This window comes from Pituophis catenifer, unplaced genomic scaffold (genome assembly GCF_029215685.1).
Source record: "Pituophis catenifer annectens isolate HBS135680 unplaced genomic scaffold, rPitCat1.0.hap2 SCAF_2, whole genome shotgun sequence".
In the NCBI taxonomy this organism is placed as follows: Eukaryota; Metazoa; Chordata; class Lepidosauria; order Squamata; family Colubridae; genus Pituophis; species Pituophis catenifer.
Window position 1 is genome coordinate 139,018,045 of NW_027256882.1, and position 18,268 is coordinate 139,036,312.

The 18,268-nt window shown below is 37.0% G+C and overlaps 1 protein-coding gene across 2 annotated transcripts in view; it reads left to right on the forward strand.

The window, feature by feature from the left end:
- The first annotated feature begins 397 nt into the window (after window positions 1-397).
- The window catches only part of RPTOR (regulatory associated protein of MTOR complex 1), a 423,325-nt gene continuing 405,454 nt past the window's right edge, over window positions 398-18,268 (forward strand). For both annotated transcript variants that reach the window (XM_070937688.1, XM_070937689.1), the window contains exon 1: window positions 398-1,855. In XM_070937688.1, coding sequence (XP_070793789.1) covers window positions 1,694-1,855 — 162 coding nt within the window. In that variant the 5' untranslated portion in view covers window positions 398-1,693. The remainder of the gene's footprint in view (window positions 1,856-18,268) is intronic.

Consider the following 18,268-nt stretch of genomic DNA (forward strand, 5'->3'; position numbering starts at 1 on the left):
TTTTATTTATAAAATAAAATATATTTTATTTATAAAATAAAATACTATTTTATAAGGAACTTTCCTTCTTTTTTCTTTCTTAAAAACATGGAGTAGGTTTCAAACACCAGAAATTCTTCATCTGGCCTAATTTCCGGATGACCGCGACCATTCAAGGAGAGAAAAAAAAGGCAACCTGACCGGGGATCCCGCACACTTGGAACTGAAAGTCACGGAGACCGCTCAAGCAGGTTACTAGGCAACCCATTCACGCTCGGCCCTTCTTACCCCTCCCACTTTTGACTTAGCCCGTACGGAACGCGTTTCACTCGATTTTGAGCCGTCTGAAGGCCCGTCGCTGCGATGCATTCTGGTCCTCGGCAATATGGCTGCCTCCTTGGTGTGCTGCTGAGGAGAATTTGGGTCTCCGGAACAGTTTCCTTCAGCTTCCCAAACCCCGCTACTTGGGGAACTTCTTCGCGAAGAGCAACCACCAGCTGCCCGAGTCGGGGAACATAATGGGTCGAATTGGGTGCCCGTCGCTGCAGCCGCGCAAAAAGCAGGCACCTCCGCGGGGGTAGGACGATTATTCCCCTCTGGCTGCACGCTGTCGGAAACGGGCCCAGGAGGGAGAGTCTTATCTCATCGCTTGGTCCGGAGTGATCCCCGAGGGGTGATCTTGTCGGCGGCGAGCTGCTTTCCGAGAAGAGATACAGTCAAGCCTGGACCAGAGAGAGGTGCCTCCGGCCAAACCGTTCCTTTCCTTCCGAATTCATCCTTATCCCGTTGGCTAGCTTTGCCTTAACACGGGGAGATCAAAGTGCAAGCCTCCCCATTTTTGTAGCTGTGCCGTGCAAAGAATCCCGCGCTCAGATTCTTCACGTCTGAATCCAGATCGACTCCCTGAAGTTCACAGTGTATTCATCAAAAATTAAGAAAAGAAATCTTTTGTCCTAAACGAGAGTATATGTTGAACTGCACTGCCACAGTTGCTTGAGAAGCGATAAATTTATCCGACTCTCCCAACTTGGATAGCCCTGATTTCTCAACTTCTGCTTTTCCTGCGATTTCTCTACAGTATGTAGTGCAAAGGCATCCGCTTTATTCTGAGCAAGAGAGCCAAGTGTGGTATCCCTGCAGCTTTTCTACTTTAGCTCTGATCCAAGTGCTCTGCTACAGAGCTACATAGAAAGCCATGTTTTCTATCTGAAATACTTTTAGACCGATCATATCAAACTTGGTTTCAAGTGTGCATTGTCTGATAGTCTTCTCCTAAACTAAATCATTGTATTGTGGGCAGGAACTTTTTTTCAATGAAAAGAGTTATCTGTGATCACCCCTATATCTCTTGAATATTGAGATAATATCCTGTTTCTGAAGAGGGATAAAAAAGATCCATGTGCACATCTGTGATCATTGTTCCATCTAGACAACAACAGATCATTGACTACTAGATAGTTTTCCCTTGTATAGTGATTACATTACGCCCTGAGATTACCCATTCTGCACAGGAATTTCCCAGCTGCTGTACTAGGAACATTGTCATACAGTTTTAACAGTAACATTCATGCATCTATTTTGAAAAAAAAGCATCTTATAAAACATAAAGCTAAACAACTAACATAGTGTCTTGTTATCTAGTTACTTCTCTTAAAACATTTCCTTGGAGTAGTGATTTTTCCTCTACTGGTTACGCTGATCTCTACTCTTCTTAATGGAGTCTGATATGCTGCAGTCACCCCTCCTGGGCCTTGGGGAGGAAGATGAGTCAGACATGACAGACTGGAATTTGCCTTTGGCCTTTATGAAGAAGAGGCACTGTGAAAAAATTGAGGGCTCCAAATCACTGGCTCAGAGTTGGCGGATGAAAGACCGGGTAATGATCTCTATCAGAAGCTTTTATTTGGAATAAAATAAATTTGGGGTATATACCTTGTCCTTAGTGAAGTCACAAAGTTTTTCTAACCATGGGATTTCTTTAATCTTGAAAATTTGTTAAATTGCTACAGTGCATGCTAATAAACAAATCATGAATGCAGTTAAGATAGATTTAAGTAGTTGTACTTTGTCTTTTAAATAATAAATATATTTATTTAATAATATGATAATTTACTGTTTGGAAAATTATCTGGATGGAGAATAATCAGTGAATATATGTCAAGGAGTTTGCATTTCTGATAAACCTCACTGCTTTATTTTGTTAGCTGTACACTGAGCACCATATTGTATTTATTATATGTTTAATCAAAATCAGATTCAATTAATAGTACTACAGAAATTGGAAGGGCTGTAGATTTTTACAGCTTTAGAATCTTAGAATTTTAAGAGAATCTTGGATAAAATACATTGCTTTTGGAAGTGATATTATACTTACAGTCTGCATGTCCCAAAGGTGCTTTTTCAGGACACAACTAGACTTTCTTGTTTTTTTCTTTTGAAAACGTTTCACTTCTCATCCAAGAAGCTTCTTCAGCTCTGACAGGATGGTGAGGAATGGAAAGATTTATATTCTTTGCAGACAGCTGTTATTTTGCACAGTAACATGTAGTGCTCCTCAGGTGACCCTGAACACAGATAAATCTCCAAATGCTTCAATAACCAGTCTAAAAGGAAGCTTCTTAGATAAGAAGCGAAACGTTCTCAAAAGAAAAAAACAAGGAAGTCCAGTTGCCTCCTGAAAAAGCACCTTTGGGACAACCATGACCTGGATGACTGAGAATCTCTACAGACTTACAGTTTGCATGTTAGCTGTTATGACATATTTATTTTATTTTTATTTTTTATTTATTTAAGATAATTTATATGGCTGCTAAACTGCAGCAATACTATGCAAGTACGCTATAATTGCAATAACTAAGTGAATTAGAACTACTTTGTATATAGCAAAGTTTGCCTTATATTGTGGCCCAAGTACAGCTTGCCATTGCAAATACAATAGCAAGGGAGCTTGCAGTAGTTTTGCAGTGAGTGCTCAGGACAGATCAAAGTAGCAAACAGAGAATTTGGCTCTATAATCCAGAGGAATTACCTAGCTATAACTATTGCTTATTTAATTTTATATGATATATTCTCAATTGCTTGTTGCCATGCAGCTTACTAGATGATATTTATTTTTAAATTTGTGTGATACTAAACTTAATTTTAACAAGATGTGAATGAATTTAAGTAGTTTCATTTTGTGCTTCCATGTTCTTCCTCTCTCCTCTCCCATCTCACAGTGAAGAGTAGGGCATAGGGAATGTATATTTATCTTCTTGTAAAAGACACATATTTCTTGTGTAGTCCGAGCTAGTGTACTTTAATAAGTTTCAAATGAGCTTTCAACCAACTGTATTCACAATTAGCTACAATTCCAATTATGGACAACATAGCCAGCAGTGCTTAATCAGAACCAAAAGTGAACGTTTCTCAATTCCTTCCTATTCCAATAGAAAGATGGGCAGAATCCACATATTCAGGAAGAGGCTTGGTTTATACATATATATACACCTCTTAATATATATCCAAATAGTGTCAGGTCATGACCTACATCCTCTGGGTATTTTATTTAAGCATTCCATTCCAGCAAGTGGGATTTACTTTTGAGAAAATATCTTTGGGATCAGATGAGAGAAATGATATAACAGCGTCTTTGACTCCTTGAGGCAGGACCTTAATCTCAAATGGGGTGGGGAAATCAAGATGAGATGGGAATTTCTGTCAATGGGCAGCTGCTCATCCTGCAGTATCACTGATTTTCCTTTGGACTAGGACTTGAACTGATTAATTTCTGAAATTGATTGAGCACAAAAAACCACATGGCATGCAGAGATATTTAAAGGCCTTTCATCATTATACATGAGATACTTTCTTAAAATTTTGCTAATACAGAGTTCTTGACTTACAACATTCATTTAGTGTGTGTTCAAAGTTACAATACACTGAAAAAATGACTTATGATCAGTTTTCACACAAGTTGCAGCATCCCCATGGTCATGTGATCAAAATTCAGATACTTGGCAACTTGATATGTATTTGTAAGAGTTACACTGCTCAGGGTCATGTGATCACCATTTGTAACCTCCCCAGGTGATTTCTGACAAACAAAGTCAAGGGGGAAAGCCCAATTAAAACAGCCGTGATTCACTGAGCAACTGGGAGGAAGGGTAAAATTGAGCAAAACTCACTTAACAATTAACTTGTTTAGCAGTGGAAATTTTGGGCTCAGTTGGGGTCGTATATCGTGGACTATCTGTAAATAATTTTAGTAACAAGGAAATTGAAGCTATTTGAATAGAGGATTTTTAATGTCTTACTGGTTGTGAGAAAATCTATATTTAAAGTAACTCAGTAATAAATCTGACTAATTGTAATATATTTACTAGCAGAATTCTGTAATGTCATAAAGGGTTTATTCTTCCAAGCATGCTCCATGGCATTTGTAGGCTATCAAAATGAACCTCCTTTGATCTATTATTTATTCAAAGTTTTTTTTATAGACGGTAGGAATTGTGCTTTGAATGTAGAATTATATCTCAGGTCTGCTACCTCATTAAAACTAGAGTCCTGAATGTGTTGGATTTTAATTTACAAAGGGCTATTGAAATAAGAATTGAGTCACATTTACTCTGATTGATTTCTAAAGCATATGAGAGAGAAAAATCTGTTTGCAATGTTTTTATTTTAACAATTTTATATTCTTGTTCCTTCATTATCCACTGAAGGTTACCCAGGTAAATGAGGTGTTTTGATAAACAAAATAACCAGCCAGAAATTGAAATTTCTTAAGCAGATACAAGTAATCCTCGACTTACAACAGTTCATTTAGTGACCATTCAAAGTTATAACAACACTGAAAAACTGAGTTATGACCATTTTTCACATTTACAACCGTTGCAGCATCCCCATGGTCACATGATCAAAATTCAGATACTTGGCAACTGGTGATAATCTTTTGCAACCTTCTGACAAGCAAAGTCAATGGGGAAGCCAGATTCACTTAACAGCCATGTTATTAATTTAACAACAGCAGTGATTCACTTAACAACTGTGGCAAGAAAGGTTTAAAATAGGGCAAAACTCATTTAACAAATGTTTCACTTAGCAACAGAAATTTTGGGCTCAGTTGTGGTCGTAACTCGAGGACTACCTGTAATATTCTTCCAATGGAAAGCAAAACTATAGAAATGACTATAAAGTAATAAAACCTTTATTTAAATGTCAGAGTCTTTCTGTATTAATGGATAGATTTATTGGCAATTTCAAAAAAAAGTACAGGTAGAAATTTATCATTCCCAAAGATTATTGCTGGAATCAGAAATCTAATCTAATCAGAAATTACAATCAGTGCTTCTAATTTGGTTTTAGTGGTTGAGGAGGAAGGATGCAGATTTTGCTGTATTTTGTAGTAGGATTGTATATATTTAAATTTGACTGAGTGGGGTAAGTTTGCTTTAAAGCAGTGCTAAGGGAAAAACCCAACTACTTTTCTGCTTCACTGCATTCATATTTTAAGGCAGGGGTCCCCAAACATGGCAGCTTTAAGACTTGTGGACTTAAACTCCCAGAGAGTTGAAGTCCACAAGTCTTAAAGCTGCCACGTTTGAAGACCTCTGTTTTAAAGGATTGAATGCAGAGCCATCTTCTTTTCATTGGTCCTTGTACTTTCTCCTTTATCCCGATTAACTCTGTGGAGAAGATCATGCAGCGATAAGAACAGGAACTCAGATGTATATGAAAGAAACCTGTGAATAAGTTGTCAGTGTATTCATTTCTTATAAGGGAATGTAAAGGTTTTAAAGCATACTTAGTTCAGCTACCTTGCTGCCTGTTCGTGACTGATTCCATGGCAGTCTGGGAGTACAGCTGAGTGCTGAAAGGCTACCAGTATTTTATTTCAGTCTCAAAGATGCACAGATGAGTTAATGGACTATTGCTGTTACCCAAATGATGCTGCTATTTGAGCAAGCTCAGCAATCAAGTGTAGTTGCCATGGGTGTGCTTCCTGCCATTTCTACTCGTCTAATCGTATTACTTCACTCTGGGGGCTCATTACCTGACTACTATGACATATCCCCAAACAGATGCAAGATTTTCATCACTCAGCTATACTTTTCCTTAAGAGCAAGTTTTCCACAGATTGCACTCAGGCGTGATTTATCCTTGCAGTCTTGAGAGATGGAGCTGCCAAAATGGCAATTCCTATTAGGGACAGTAATGATTCTCTAATGGACAACTCTTGTCAATTTCATACAAAAACTAAAAGCTGCCTTTGACTATTCTGCCAGAAGAGGTAATGTCCAAATTGTTCAGCCTAGATATGACAGCCATATCCTATAGAAAGAAAAATGTAGCAAGATCAATAAAAAAAAATGATGAGGGTGGAAGTGGGATAACTTTTTTTAAAAAATGCAAGGAAAAGCGTCAGAATTCTGACTTGAAGAGTACAAGAGGTGACATTGGCAAACATCCTGCTGTACAGTGCAGTGTATTATGCCAAGGGGGGGTTATGTGAACCACTTTTTGCTCTGATGGGTTGATGATAAATGCCCTCATTCATCGTCATTCTAGCCATTGTCTGTCCACTGCAGGATGAACGCCTCTTCCGCATGTTTTGAGCTTTCTTTTGCCAATTGGGCCTGCAGTACTTGCCGATGTTCTCGATCCATCTTGTTTTAGGTCTCTTTTGTCAACACTTTTTATCAAGTGGGATCTATTCCATGACTGCCATGGTCCACCTGTCATCAGTTCTTCTTGCTATTTGACCAGCCCATTTCCATTTCAATTCTTTTACTCTCTTGATATTGTATGCTTTCGTTTCCTGTCTAATCCATGTACAGATCTTTCTATCTTGTCTTATGATGCCAAGCATGTATCTTTCCATGGCTCTTTGTGCCATTCATAGCTTTTGTATTGATTCTGAGGTTAGTGTCCGTGTTTCTCTGGCATATGTTAGAATAGGTAGCACACACTGATTGAAAACTTTTCAGGCATAGGGAGAGATTGTTCTTGAAAATTAGGCTTAGCTTGCCGAATGCCTGCCAACCACATTTAACATGCCGTTCAATTTCCTTTATTGTATCACCTTCCATTAAGATCTGTTGGCCAAGGTAGGTAGTGGTCTAGTACAGCTAGTTCTTCTCCAGATATAATTTTCTTTCTTTCTTTGGTGAATTTATTAAACATAACCTGCTCTTTTTCAGGTTTATTTTTAAGACAAAATGAGAAATGTATGCACATGAAAAAGAAGCTTATTATATATTTTGTTGATTTAGATAAATCATATGATAAAGCAAATAGACTCACATTTTGGAAAGTTTGAATGAATCTAGAGGTTAATTACTGAATATGTTAATAGCACTATATGATGGAAGTAAAATATTTGAGAACAAATAGAAATGTTAAGTGAATAGTTCAGTACTGCTTAAGAACTAAGACAGTGGTGCATGATATTCCCTTGTTTCTTTAATATATTTATGGATAAATGTATAAGGAAAGCCTGGGGTTATGTTAGAATTATGTTGGTTGATGCTTAGAGGAATATGGATCTGAAAATTAAGCTGTCAAAAGACAAAGACAGCTGTGTTTGATGGGGAAAATAGAATGAATGTTGCAAGTTATATATAAGTACTAAAAGTAGATTTTACACTAGAGTAAGTAGATTCATTGGTATATCTTGATAGAATGCTGATTAAGAATGGGAAAATGGAGAAAGACATTTTAAGACATCCAAATGTGGATATTTGTGATCAGGTATAAAAAAAAGTGTTTCTGAAAAGAAGAGCAAATGGCTGTGTGTTACAGCTTGTTTATTCCTACTTCATTAGATGTGAGAATTGAATATGTCACAAGAAACTTAAATGTTGAATGCATTGGGGAGTGGGTTAATTTTGAAATGTGTGTGATAGATCAAAGGTATAGGGTAAAGAATGAAAGGGTGCTGAACTAAATTCAAAAGTGAGTGACTTCTGTGTAAGAAATACATTGAGATGTTTCCCCATATAGGCACAGTAAACAAGGATTATTGTTTATTATTATTGTTGCTTATTGTTGAACAATGGCAAAACAAATACACGGAGGAAGAATGAATGCTTTGGGAAAAGGGAAAGTCTTAGAAAGTGGTTTTTTTGATGAGACCCTCAGACAGACAGACAAGAAGTTTAAAGAACAAATTGGTGTATGGATAAGATGAAAATAAGGGGAAGGATACAAACTAACAGAGAGGCATAGTATATGGTATTAGTGTAAACTAGATTTAATTAGACTTTAACTCATGCTTTTTTGTCATTTTATTTTCTTCTGTTTACTCTTTTTCTGTACTTTATATAACCTGGTTTACCCTGAAAGGGAATAGTGTGATTAATATACTGTATATCTATATACATATAAAGTACACAGTCACTATAGCTTTTGTGTTTACTGGGTTTATAGCCTGTCTTTTTATCAAAATAATAATCAGGGAAGCTTACAATGATAAAAATAAAATAAAAGTTAAGCTAAAATGATAACTATTACAATTAAAATCCTGATTAAAATTATGACAAAATAAATGGACAATTAAAAGTTTTCAGAATATTTTTTTTCTTCTATTCAATTGTGCCTGATAAGTCCCTGCAGTTTTCTTGGCAAGGTTTCTTGGAAGTGGTTTGCCCTTGCTGCCTTCCTGAGGGCTGAGAGAAGGTGATTGACCAAGGTCACTCAGCTGGCTTTCTGACTAAGGCAGACTAGAACTCACACTCTCCCAGTTTCTAGCGTAATGCTTTAACCCTTACACCAAATTGGCTTTATATGTTTCCATCAACTGCTAAGCACTGGGAGATTCTAGGCAAAACATACTTCCATAGGAAGTACATTTTATAGTTGGGACCTGTACAAGACAAGCTTGTTTTCTAGATGAGCCTTTGAGAGAGGGTATCTTCAAAATAGCCTTTCCTTTTGAGACCACTAAAATCTTTATGGGGGACAGCTTAAATGTTCAAAAATTCAGAATGTTTAGGCATATATGATCTTAAATATTATTTATTGACTGTGCAATGAGCTATGGTTAAATAAAATCATTTATTAATATTCAGATGGCTGAATTGCAAAGGAGGGGTTTGCAAATGACAAACTGGTAGAATAATATCACTGATTTAAAATCGTAGCTTCATTCTTTTTTTTTCTGCATTGCAATGTTTCTGCAGTTGTGATTATAGTTTTCTTTGCTTTTTGGAATGTCAGGTTTCCCAAGTCTCTAGATATTTGCAATGAGGGATAGCAGTATATACATGGTTGAGGAGCTCTAAAATAGTTTTAATAGTTCCATGATGTTTCAGAAATGTGTGAATATGAACTTGTGTAAGGATAATAATAAAACATTATTAATGTAATTAATACTTTTCTCTGTCAATGTATCTCTTCTAGTATCATATTTGTTATTCAAGAATGATGTTTCTTTCAGGTATGTAATTATGGATAGTGAGTAAGATGCAGACTTTCTAATCACCTTTTGAGTTAATGAAGTGCAAGTAGTCTAGACTTAATGACTAATTGGGACTGGAACTTTTGTCGCTAAGTGCGGTTGTTAAGTGAGTCATCATGTGATTGTGCCCAATTTTATGACCTTTTTTGCTGTGGTTGTTAAGTAAATCACATAGTTGTTGAAGGAATCCCATGGTTGTTGAGCAAATCTGGTTTCCCTCATTGATTTTACTTGTCAGAAGCTGGCCTGGGAGATTACAAATAGTGACCATGTGACTCTGGGATGCTGTAACTGTCGTAAACACATGCCGGTTGCCAAGGAACCCGAATTGCAATCATGTGACTATGAGGAAGCTGTGATGATCTTAAGTGCAAGGACTGGTAGTAAGTCACTTTTTTTCATCAATGTTGTAACTGTAAATGGTCACTAAACAAATGTTTGTAAATTGAGACTACCTGTACAGTTCTCATGTGACACTATCCTTTATAGAATAGAATAGCATAACAGAGTTGGAAGGGACCTTGGAGGTCTTCTAGTCCAACCCCCTGCTTAGGCAGGAAACCCTACACCACTTCAGACAAATGGTTATCTAATCTCTTCTTAAAAACTTCCAGTGTTGGAGCATTTACACCTTATGGAGGCAAGTTATTCCACTGATTAATTGTTCTAACTGTCAGGAAATTAGTTCTTGCTTCTCTCCGTGATTCGTTTCCACCCATTGCTTCTTGTTCTACCTTCAGGTGCTTTGGAGAATAGTTTGACTCCCTCTTCTTTGTGGCAGCCCCTTAGATATTGGAACACTGCTATCATGTTACCCCTATCCTTCTTTTCATAAGACTAGACATATCCAATTCCAACAACTGTTCTTTGTATGTTTTATCCTCGAGTCCCCTAATAATCTTTGTTGTTCTTCTCTGCACTCTTTCTAGAGTTTTTGCAGAGTTAAGAATGAATAGCAGGAGGTAGAAACTCCAAACTCCTGGATGAATTGCATCTTCTGATGCATTTTTCATATAGTCACTGGCAATTTCCATCATCCTTCTTAAATTATTTTTATTGTTTATGTTTCTGCAGTCCCCATACATTAATGTGGACCCATAGAAGCATCATTTTCATATTTATTACTTCAGTCTAAAGACGTTTAGTCACTCTGGAGGAGTAAAATTCTTTATTTTTTAAACTTATGGGAAACATCTGAAATATTCATAACCCTTATGAATATTTTCAAAATAGTTCAGTTATAGTCTGAAGAATAGTCAGATTATGAAAAAAACAAAAACAAATGGAAAATGTATATTCAAGTATCTTCATTCTTGCTCCTAAATTAGTAGTACTTGTCCATAAATAGTTTATTTACTAAATCGATTCATTTTGACATTTACTAGGAAAAGAACTATTAAAGTTGCCACTTATTAGAAACTTGCTTTAGATCTATGCTTGAACATTGTTCAGCTTAAAGTAAAGTTGAGCTGAATAATATCAGAGAAATTAGAATTTTGTTGCACTAGATAATCTAAAGTGGAAATTAAAGGAAAGATAAATTCATTTCATACTCTGCTGAATGTAAAAGTTAAAAACAAAAGCAAGTACAAATAATAAGCTACAGTAGGAATCTAGCACATATTGTAATCATAGTCATGGTGAGAACTGACCTTTCAGGATACATGCATTATAGACTGCCTGCAGGGACACATGATTTATTAATATTTCCCATACTTTTGTTCAAACCTGTGCTATTTTTAAAGTTCATCAGTGCAGAAATATTTTAACTTGCTTCTCTTAAATGAGACCTAAATTTCATATGCATTTTTTTTTATTAGAAAACTTCGGGAAATGATATGGGGGAAAAAGACATTATCTACACAAACACCTTAGCCTTGTGGACTTTTATTTGGAAAAATATGTGATATGTTGGAATAACAGCCAACGTTCTAAATTGGCTTATAAAAAATTAAAATCAGGATAATGCATAGGGTCACTTAATGGACTCCCTCTTTTGAGTAAAAAAGCACAAACCCACAGTCAATGTGGAGACTCATTTTACTGCTGTAGGATTAGCTTGTTTGCTTTGTTTAAGGCTTAAACTTGCAAGGTAAACTTGAGATGTATAAGCATACCAAGTTAAAATGGCAGCGTTTGTACGAGATCTATTTGTACAATGCCAAGGTCCCAAGAGTTCAGTAGTGTACATTTATACTCTGGTATGTAAAATTAATTGGGGAGTTTGACTGGATCAAAACTGGGCTTTAGCTTCTGCAGGATCTTTCTTATTCTTTTTGTTCTATTTTTACAATTAAAAAATGGATTCTGCATTTTGTAACAGTCATTAAAAAGCCATAGCCTGACTTTGTGTATGGTGCTGCAAAGTCATGTTAGTAGAGATTGGTTTAGTAGAATTAAACCTTCAAGCTTCTTATGTTAGCTTAACACTTGACAGGCAGCAAAGCTATGTTGGGAGCATTACTATAACAATTAAGTCTAAATAATTAAAGTACAGTATTGGGCTTTATGAAATCCTAGGTCCAAAAGAAAATTTTGTTCAAAGCACACAATAAAATTTTAATTTATATTCTATTGCCTTGTAATTAGTAAAAAAGAGCAAAACACTAGGCTGAGATATACATTGTCAAAGAGAAGGAAAAACAAAACACATTAAAAGTGCTTTAACAAAAAAGTGAAAGAAATATGACAAAGGAAAAAAGTCATAAAAATAAATGATTAGGATTCTATGTATATTTGTCTAATGCAAATATTCGAATACATATATATTTCTATTACATTTATATAATCACTTTTTTTAACCAATTGTATTTTGTAGAAGTAAGTCCCTTATTTCATTACACTTGTTTATATATAGTCTACCTCTATAGCAGTGACCCCCAACCTTTTGGGCACCAGGGACTGGTTCCGTGGAGAGAGTTTTTTCTGCACATGGCCCCCTGAGCTCTGTTTTCGCTAGCTGAGGGTTGCAGGAGGCTGTTGCAGCTGGAAACAGCTCACGAGGGCCACGTGTAGCCCCCCCGAGCTCTGTTTTTGCTGGCAGGGAGTTGTAGGAGGCCATCATAGCCAAAAACAGAGCTCGGGAGCCTGTTTTCGCTGGCAGAGTGCTTGGGCCACTACAGGTACCATCGACATGAGTGACATCAAGATGGCCATGCCCACTCCCCCGCTCCCTCCCCCGAGGTCAAACACAATCCTGATGCGGCCCTCAATGAAATCAAGTTTGACACCCCTGATCTAGAAGATATTTTAGGCCAGTGAAAGCCAATTAGAATATATCATGCTTTTTGAGTTAAAAGTAATATTTTATAGTGTTAGAGTTTCATTTTTGTGATTATAATAATTACCTTAAAACATCCAGGAATATGGGTGATTTTTGACTTCACAGACTAGTCTTCATCAATTTTTCTTCCTCCTTAAGAAAGTTGAGATAGCATTGAAAGGACCTAAAAATTCATGTAGACTTTTTCCTTCTAAACCACTGATCCTGTTCCACCTCATCCCATAGGAGCTGAATCATATACCTAACGGGCACTTGGGGTGAAATTAGTAATGTTGAAGTTTGCTGCAAATCAAGTGCTATTGATAAACTACCCCTATGTACTTTATTTCTATTATTTGAAACCTATTGCCAGTTGGGAGTATTTTTGGAGAAACAAATAGATTTCTATTCAAAAGTCAAGACTATTGATTTTCCAGCACTGCTGCATTTTTGCTACAGACAGTTCTATGCTACTTTTTGTGCTTGAACTGTGAGCTCTTGTTAAAAATCTTTATTTGGTGCTAAGTTGTCTCTTTTTGCATGCCTATAATAATATATGTGAGAGACAGAATGGCATTCAAAAGCTTATTATATTTTAACCTATTCAACTATAAAAATTTCCTGGATTGATTGCAAATTTAAAAAATATACTTTAGAATTTTCAGCCTTCTATTCTGAGCTGCATTATCTTCATGAAAAAGTATTATAGATTCTTAACATTTTTCTTGATTTCTTCTTATTTTATTTGCTGCATCATCGTATAAAAGTCCAGAGGCCCTTCCAGAGAGTGTGCCCAATGAATGTACTTAGATAACGGAAATATTGCTCCTAAGTGTTATCAATATTTGGTTCGTTGTATTTGTAATAGTATATGCATATGCATATATTTTCTTACCAAGACTACTTTTTCTGGAAAATTGCTTGTCGTCTGAAAGTGGAAACCTTCCTTCTCAGCTTGTTTATACTTAAATTATTGTATTTGAACACATTTGAAAAAAGGGTCAGAGGGAGGGAGGGATGAATGGATGGATAAAGAGAAGGGTTTCTGTTGATAAGAAAAAATTATTTATAAGGGGAATCAGTATGGAGTATTATGTTTGGAGAGGGAGAGCATATAGGAGGAAATAATGCTGTTTGTCTTCACGAACAATCAGCAAACTATTGCTCATCCTTCCTTTGATATGTGATATCTAGAAAAAAGCTTTTGTAAAAAATATATATAAAAAGAATAGAAGATAAATATTGGCATGCACAGTGCTAGTAACAAATCAAGCACTTGAAATGAAATATGAAAAACTGAAATGATGTTAGGTTAGAAAAAGGTAATAAAAATGAGAGGGAAGAGAAGATTACCATATTTTTCGGAGTATAATGGACTATAAGACACACCTACCTTTTTGGGGGAGGAAAACAAGAAAAAAATCTGCCTCTGCCTCTACCTCCCAGCAATTTGCCTCCTTGCAGCAAACAGTCTGCTTTAGTTTCATTTTCATTTTCAGCACAGCCTGATTAGCACAAGAAAAAAAAAATCTGCCCCCCAGCAATTTGCCTCCTTGCAGCAAACACTGGAGCCCCGCATGGCAATAGGCAATGGCAATCCCTGCAGCCTGAAACAGCTGAGGATCGGGAGGCCGATCCAACCAATCAGCTGTTTGTGCTAATCAGGCTGTGCTGAAGCTAGAAAGGGCTGTTTGCTACAAGGAGGTAAATTGCTGGGAGACAGAGGCCAAAGGGTGGGGGCCGGCGGGTGGGTGGGGCTACATTCAGTGTATAAGACACACCCAAATTTTCACCCTCTTTTAGGGGGGAGAAAGTGCGTCTTATACTCTGAAAAATACGGTATTTGGTGGTACCTTTTTTCTACAAAAATTTTTGTGTTCCATTTTAATAAGGGAATCTCTCATGATATGTGAATATCTTTAATTGTAGGCTTTTAAGTACAGGTAGTCCTCAACCTACGACCACAATTGAGCCCAAAATTTATGTCATTAAATGAGAAATTTGTTAAGTGAGTTTTGCCCCATTTTACAGCTTTTCTCGCCACCATTGTTTAGTGAATCATTGTAGTTCTTAAATTAGTCACACAATTGTTAAGTGAATGTAGTTTCCCCATTGATTTGGCTGGTCAGAAGGTTGCAAAAGGGAATCACATGATCTCGGGACATCGCATAAGTATGAATCAGTTGCCTAGCATCTGAATTTTGATCACGTGACCATGGAATGCTGCAACAGTCATAAGTGAAAAATGGTCAAGTCACTTTTTTCGGTGCCATTGTAACTTTGAATGGTCACTAAGTGAACTGTTGTAAGTCGAGGGCTACCTGTAGTAGTTTCTCAATATATTACTACTAATTGTAAGATGCTTATCTTTTTTGGAATTTTTAAAAGCCATTTCCTACTCATTTTAATTTAACAGGACTGTTTAATAATAGCATAATATTCTAAACCAGAAATAATTAGCCTCCAGATGTTCTCCCTCCCTCTTCCCTCCCTCGCTCCCTCCCTCCCTTCCTTTCTGTTTTCTATTTTCAAGACCTCTGAATAGACTGTTCCAAAAAGGACATACTGGTCATTTATGGAACTTCAAAGAGACTTGTTCTTTGTGGATTGTGGTGTGCACTTTGATATTTCATATTTTTAATGGTACTTTCTGTATCAAAATTTGGTAGAAGTGGAGGCTTCAGTCAGGATTCCTAAGTAGTTCTGTTTAAAGATTTGAAAAAGTAAGGATTTTTCTATACTGTTCCTTAGTTATTGAACTGAATCCTGTTTGGAGAATGTTTTAGTTCTGCTGCTTAAAAGTGAATAGGACTCTGGCTTGGTCAAAAGGGATAGACATAAGTGCAGGCAATATCACTTGGCTGTAATTAAAAGAAAAAGGTCATAGGAGTTATTTTGAAAAGACTGTGGTTTCAAGTTCCTAATTAAGGTATTTTATATGTTTTGTTAAGCTCACGGGAAGCACATATGAGAAAATTATAAATGAGACATAGTAGCATTTAATTAATAACTAAAACAGGGACCTGAATTCAGCATACTAGATCTATGTCTACCATTTTATTCACAGGTCACTGCAATATCACATTTAGGCAATTTTCTCCTTTGCCTGGATTAATTTTGAGAGACTCCTGTTATAAATCATTCTGTTTAAAGAATTCGAATTTAGTGCCAGAGGAAAAGTATTAGCAATCATTTTACTAATTTTTTATACCTTTAAAGTTACTCATGTACACTGTCAACTTTCTATTACATCAGATATTACTGATTGTAATAACTACTTAACTTACTCCATTGAGATAACAATATTCCTTTAGCCTTAAGAAGGGGAAGGATCTTGAATAAATAGAGTCTTTGGCATTGTTGGGCATGTTTGCAATTGTGAAAGTCTGTTGTGGACAATCTCACAAAGCATGTCTGTAAGCTTCATGCTTTACTTAATATATAAATGTGCAACTTTGCACTCACCATGTTTCAAATTACAATGTCAGTGTTAAAATAATAATATACTTTCCTTGGATAAAAAAATACAAATTATTTACAGGAAAAATAGAAACCTAGTCTCCACAGTCCCTTTCAAAATATCTAAAACTAAATATATGACACAGGGTAAACTTTCCAACTAATATTAAAATGACAACATGATCTTCAAGAGTTATTTCTCTTATATTACATTTCATTCTTTGATTCTTGCAAAAGGCTCAGGATTAATCAGAGGTTTTACTGGAATGCTCAGTAACAGTCATAATGTATTACCACTTCAGGAAGAAAGGAAGCTACAGATGCAAGCCACATCCTTTTTAATAAGGTGCTGTAGAATTTTAATCTGTGATAAACACATCAGTTCAAATGAACAGATGTTGGTATCTTAAAAGTAATGGTTTTCATTTATACTTACCTCTCATCCAATTTTAATGCTGAAGTTTAGAGATATAAGTGAAAATATTTGAAGCAGACGTATTCCTCACAATCCTTTCTTTTATTTTATTTTCTCCATATTTTTTTAAAGAAATAGCCTGCTAAATTTGAATATGCCTACATGAATTTGCCCAGTTTTTAAGATCAAACTGAATGACTTTGTGCCAGTCACTCTGTTTCACTCTAACCTACCTCATATACTTCCTGTGGTGGGGAAAATTAGGAGCAGGGAACACAGTGTATACTATCTTCGGCTCCTGAATGAAATATAGGGTCAATACCTAAGTAAAGGTAATTCTTGACTTATAACCGATCACATAGGGACCGTCTGAAGTTATGAGAGACCTCCCCAAAGATATTTGCAAGCCGGTTCTGTAGTTCCAATGGCCACCTTCCCCTGTGATCATGTAATTGTATTTTGGATGCTCAGCATGTATTTTGGATTACTCATCCATGTGAAATTCATCTGCCTTGAAGATAACATTTTTGTAAGCTCCCAGAAAGAGAGAAGGTTGGCTATTATTAGAGGTTCTGTGTTAACTCCAAAATGCTTCTCTTGCGAAAATATTTACAATTCCTGTTGGTCTGCTGAACAGATTATGCAGTTTAAATCACAGTCTTTGTAATTTCTATCACAAGGATCTTAAATGTACTAAAATGTTCATGATTTCAGCAGTGCAGTTGGTCATCAGGCTAGAATGAGAAACTTCCAGTGTTAAAAATAATCAGATTTAAAAGAAGTATATGAAATTCTCCTGTACGGCAGTCAGGATGGGAGGAGACTTGGTTGAGCTTTGATTGGACCAGGTCTGCAGATTGAAAGAAGTCCCTCCTCCTGGCTGTAGCTGTCAGTTTTTCGACTCGGTCGAGTTAGGACCAGTCGTGTCTAGAGACAGCTCGTCGAATTTAAAAAAAAAAAAGAGCCTCTTTGAATTGCAGTTTGAGTTACAGCCAGCTCAGCGAGAGAGCTTTTTTTGCTCTGCTGAAGACCGCTTGGCGGTGAGATTGCCGGCTGGTAATCAATTCAGCCACGCGCACGAGTTCGCTCCGTCGCGTTTGGCCTTGGAAGCTCTGGTAGCGGTGTGAGAGCGATCGTACGGCGGATTTGTTGGCGGCGGCTGCTACCCGCCCCGAGTGCGCCGTTTGCTCAAGTGTCCATGCTGGCTGGCTGGCGCTTTTCCGGAGAGTCTCACGTGGATTGGATTGGCCTCCTTCTTGCCGTGTGGCCCAGCGCCATCGATTAGCGGCCTCACAGCGCGTGAGAATTCCGCACTTTATGTCTGCAGTGCTTCAGCTGGCAAGCACTCGCGAGAATCATTTCGGCCCGTTTCAAAGGCTTCTCCTCAAACGCCGTGAGTTATGCCCTCACGGGCCAACAGTAGGCCCTTTCTTGATTGTAGACCTTAGCGGCCATCTTATAGCCCTTTTTAAAATGGCGGACGCCAGGGCTCATGGTATTTCCAAAAAAGGGAAACGTTCCCACAAGCAGAGGGGCCTAGCAGAGGAGTCTTCCTCGAGCAGTCATAGCAAAAAACCTAGAATCCAAACATCCCATGAGGCCCAAATGTCTAGGGATGAGGAGAGGCGACTCAAGGCCATAGAAAAGGCCTGTAACAAAGCAGCATCCTCAACCAAGGTACAGTCTGGCCCTTCAACTGACCCGGCTCCTGCAG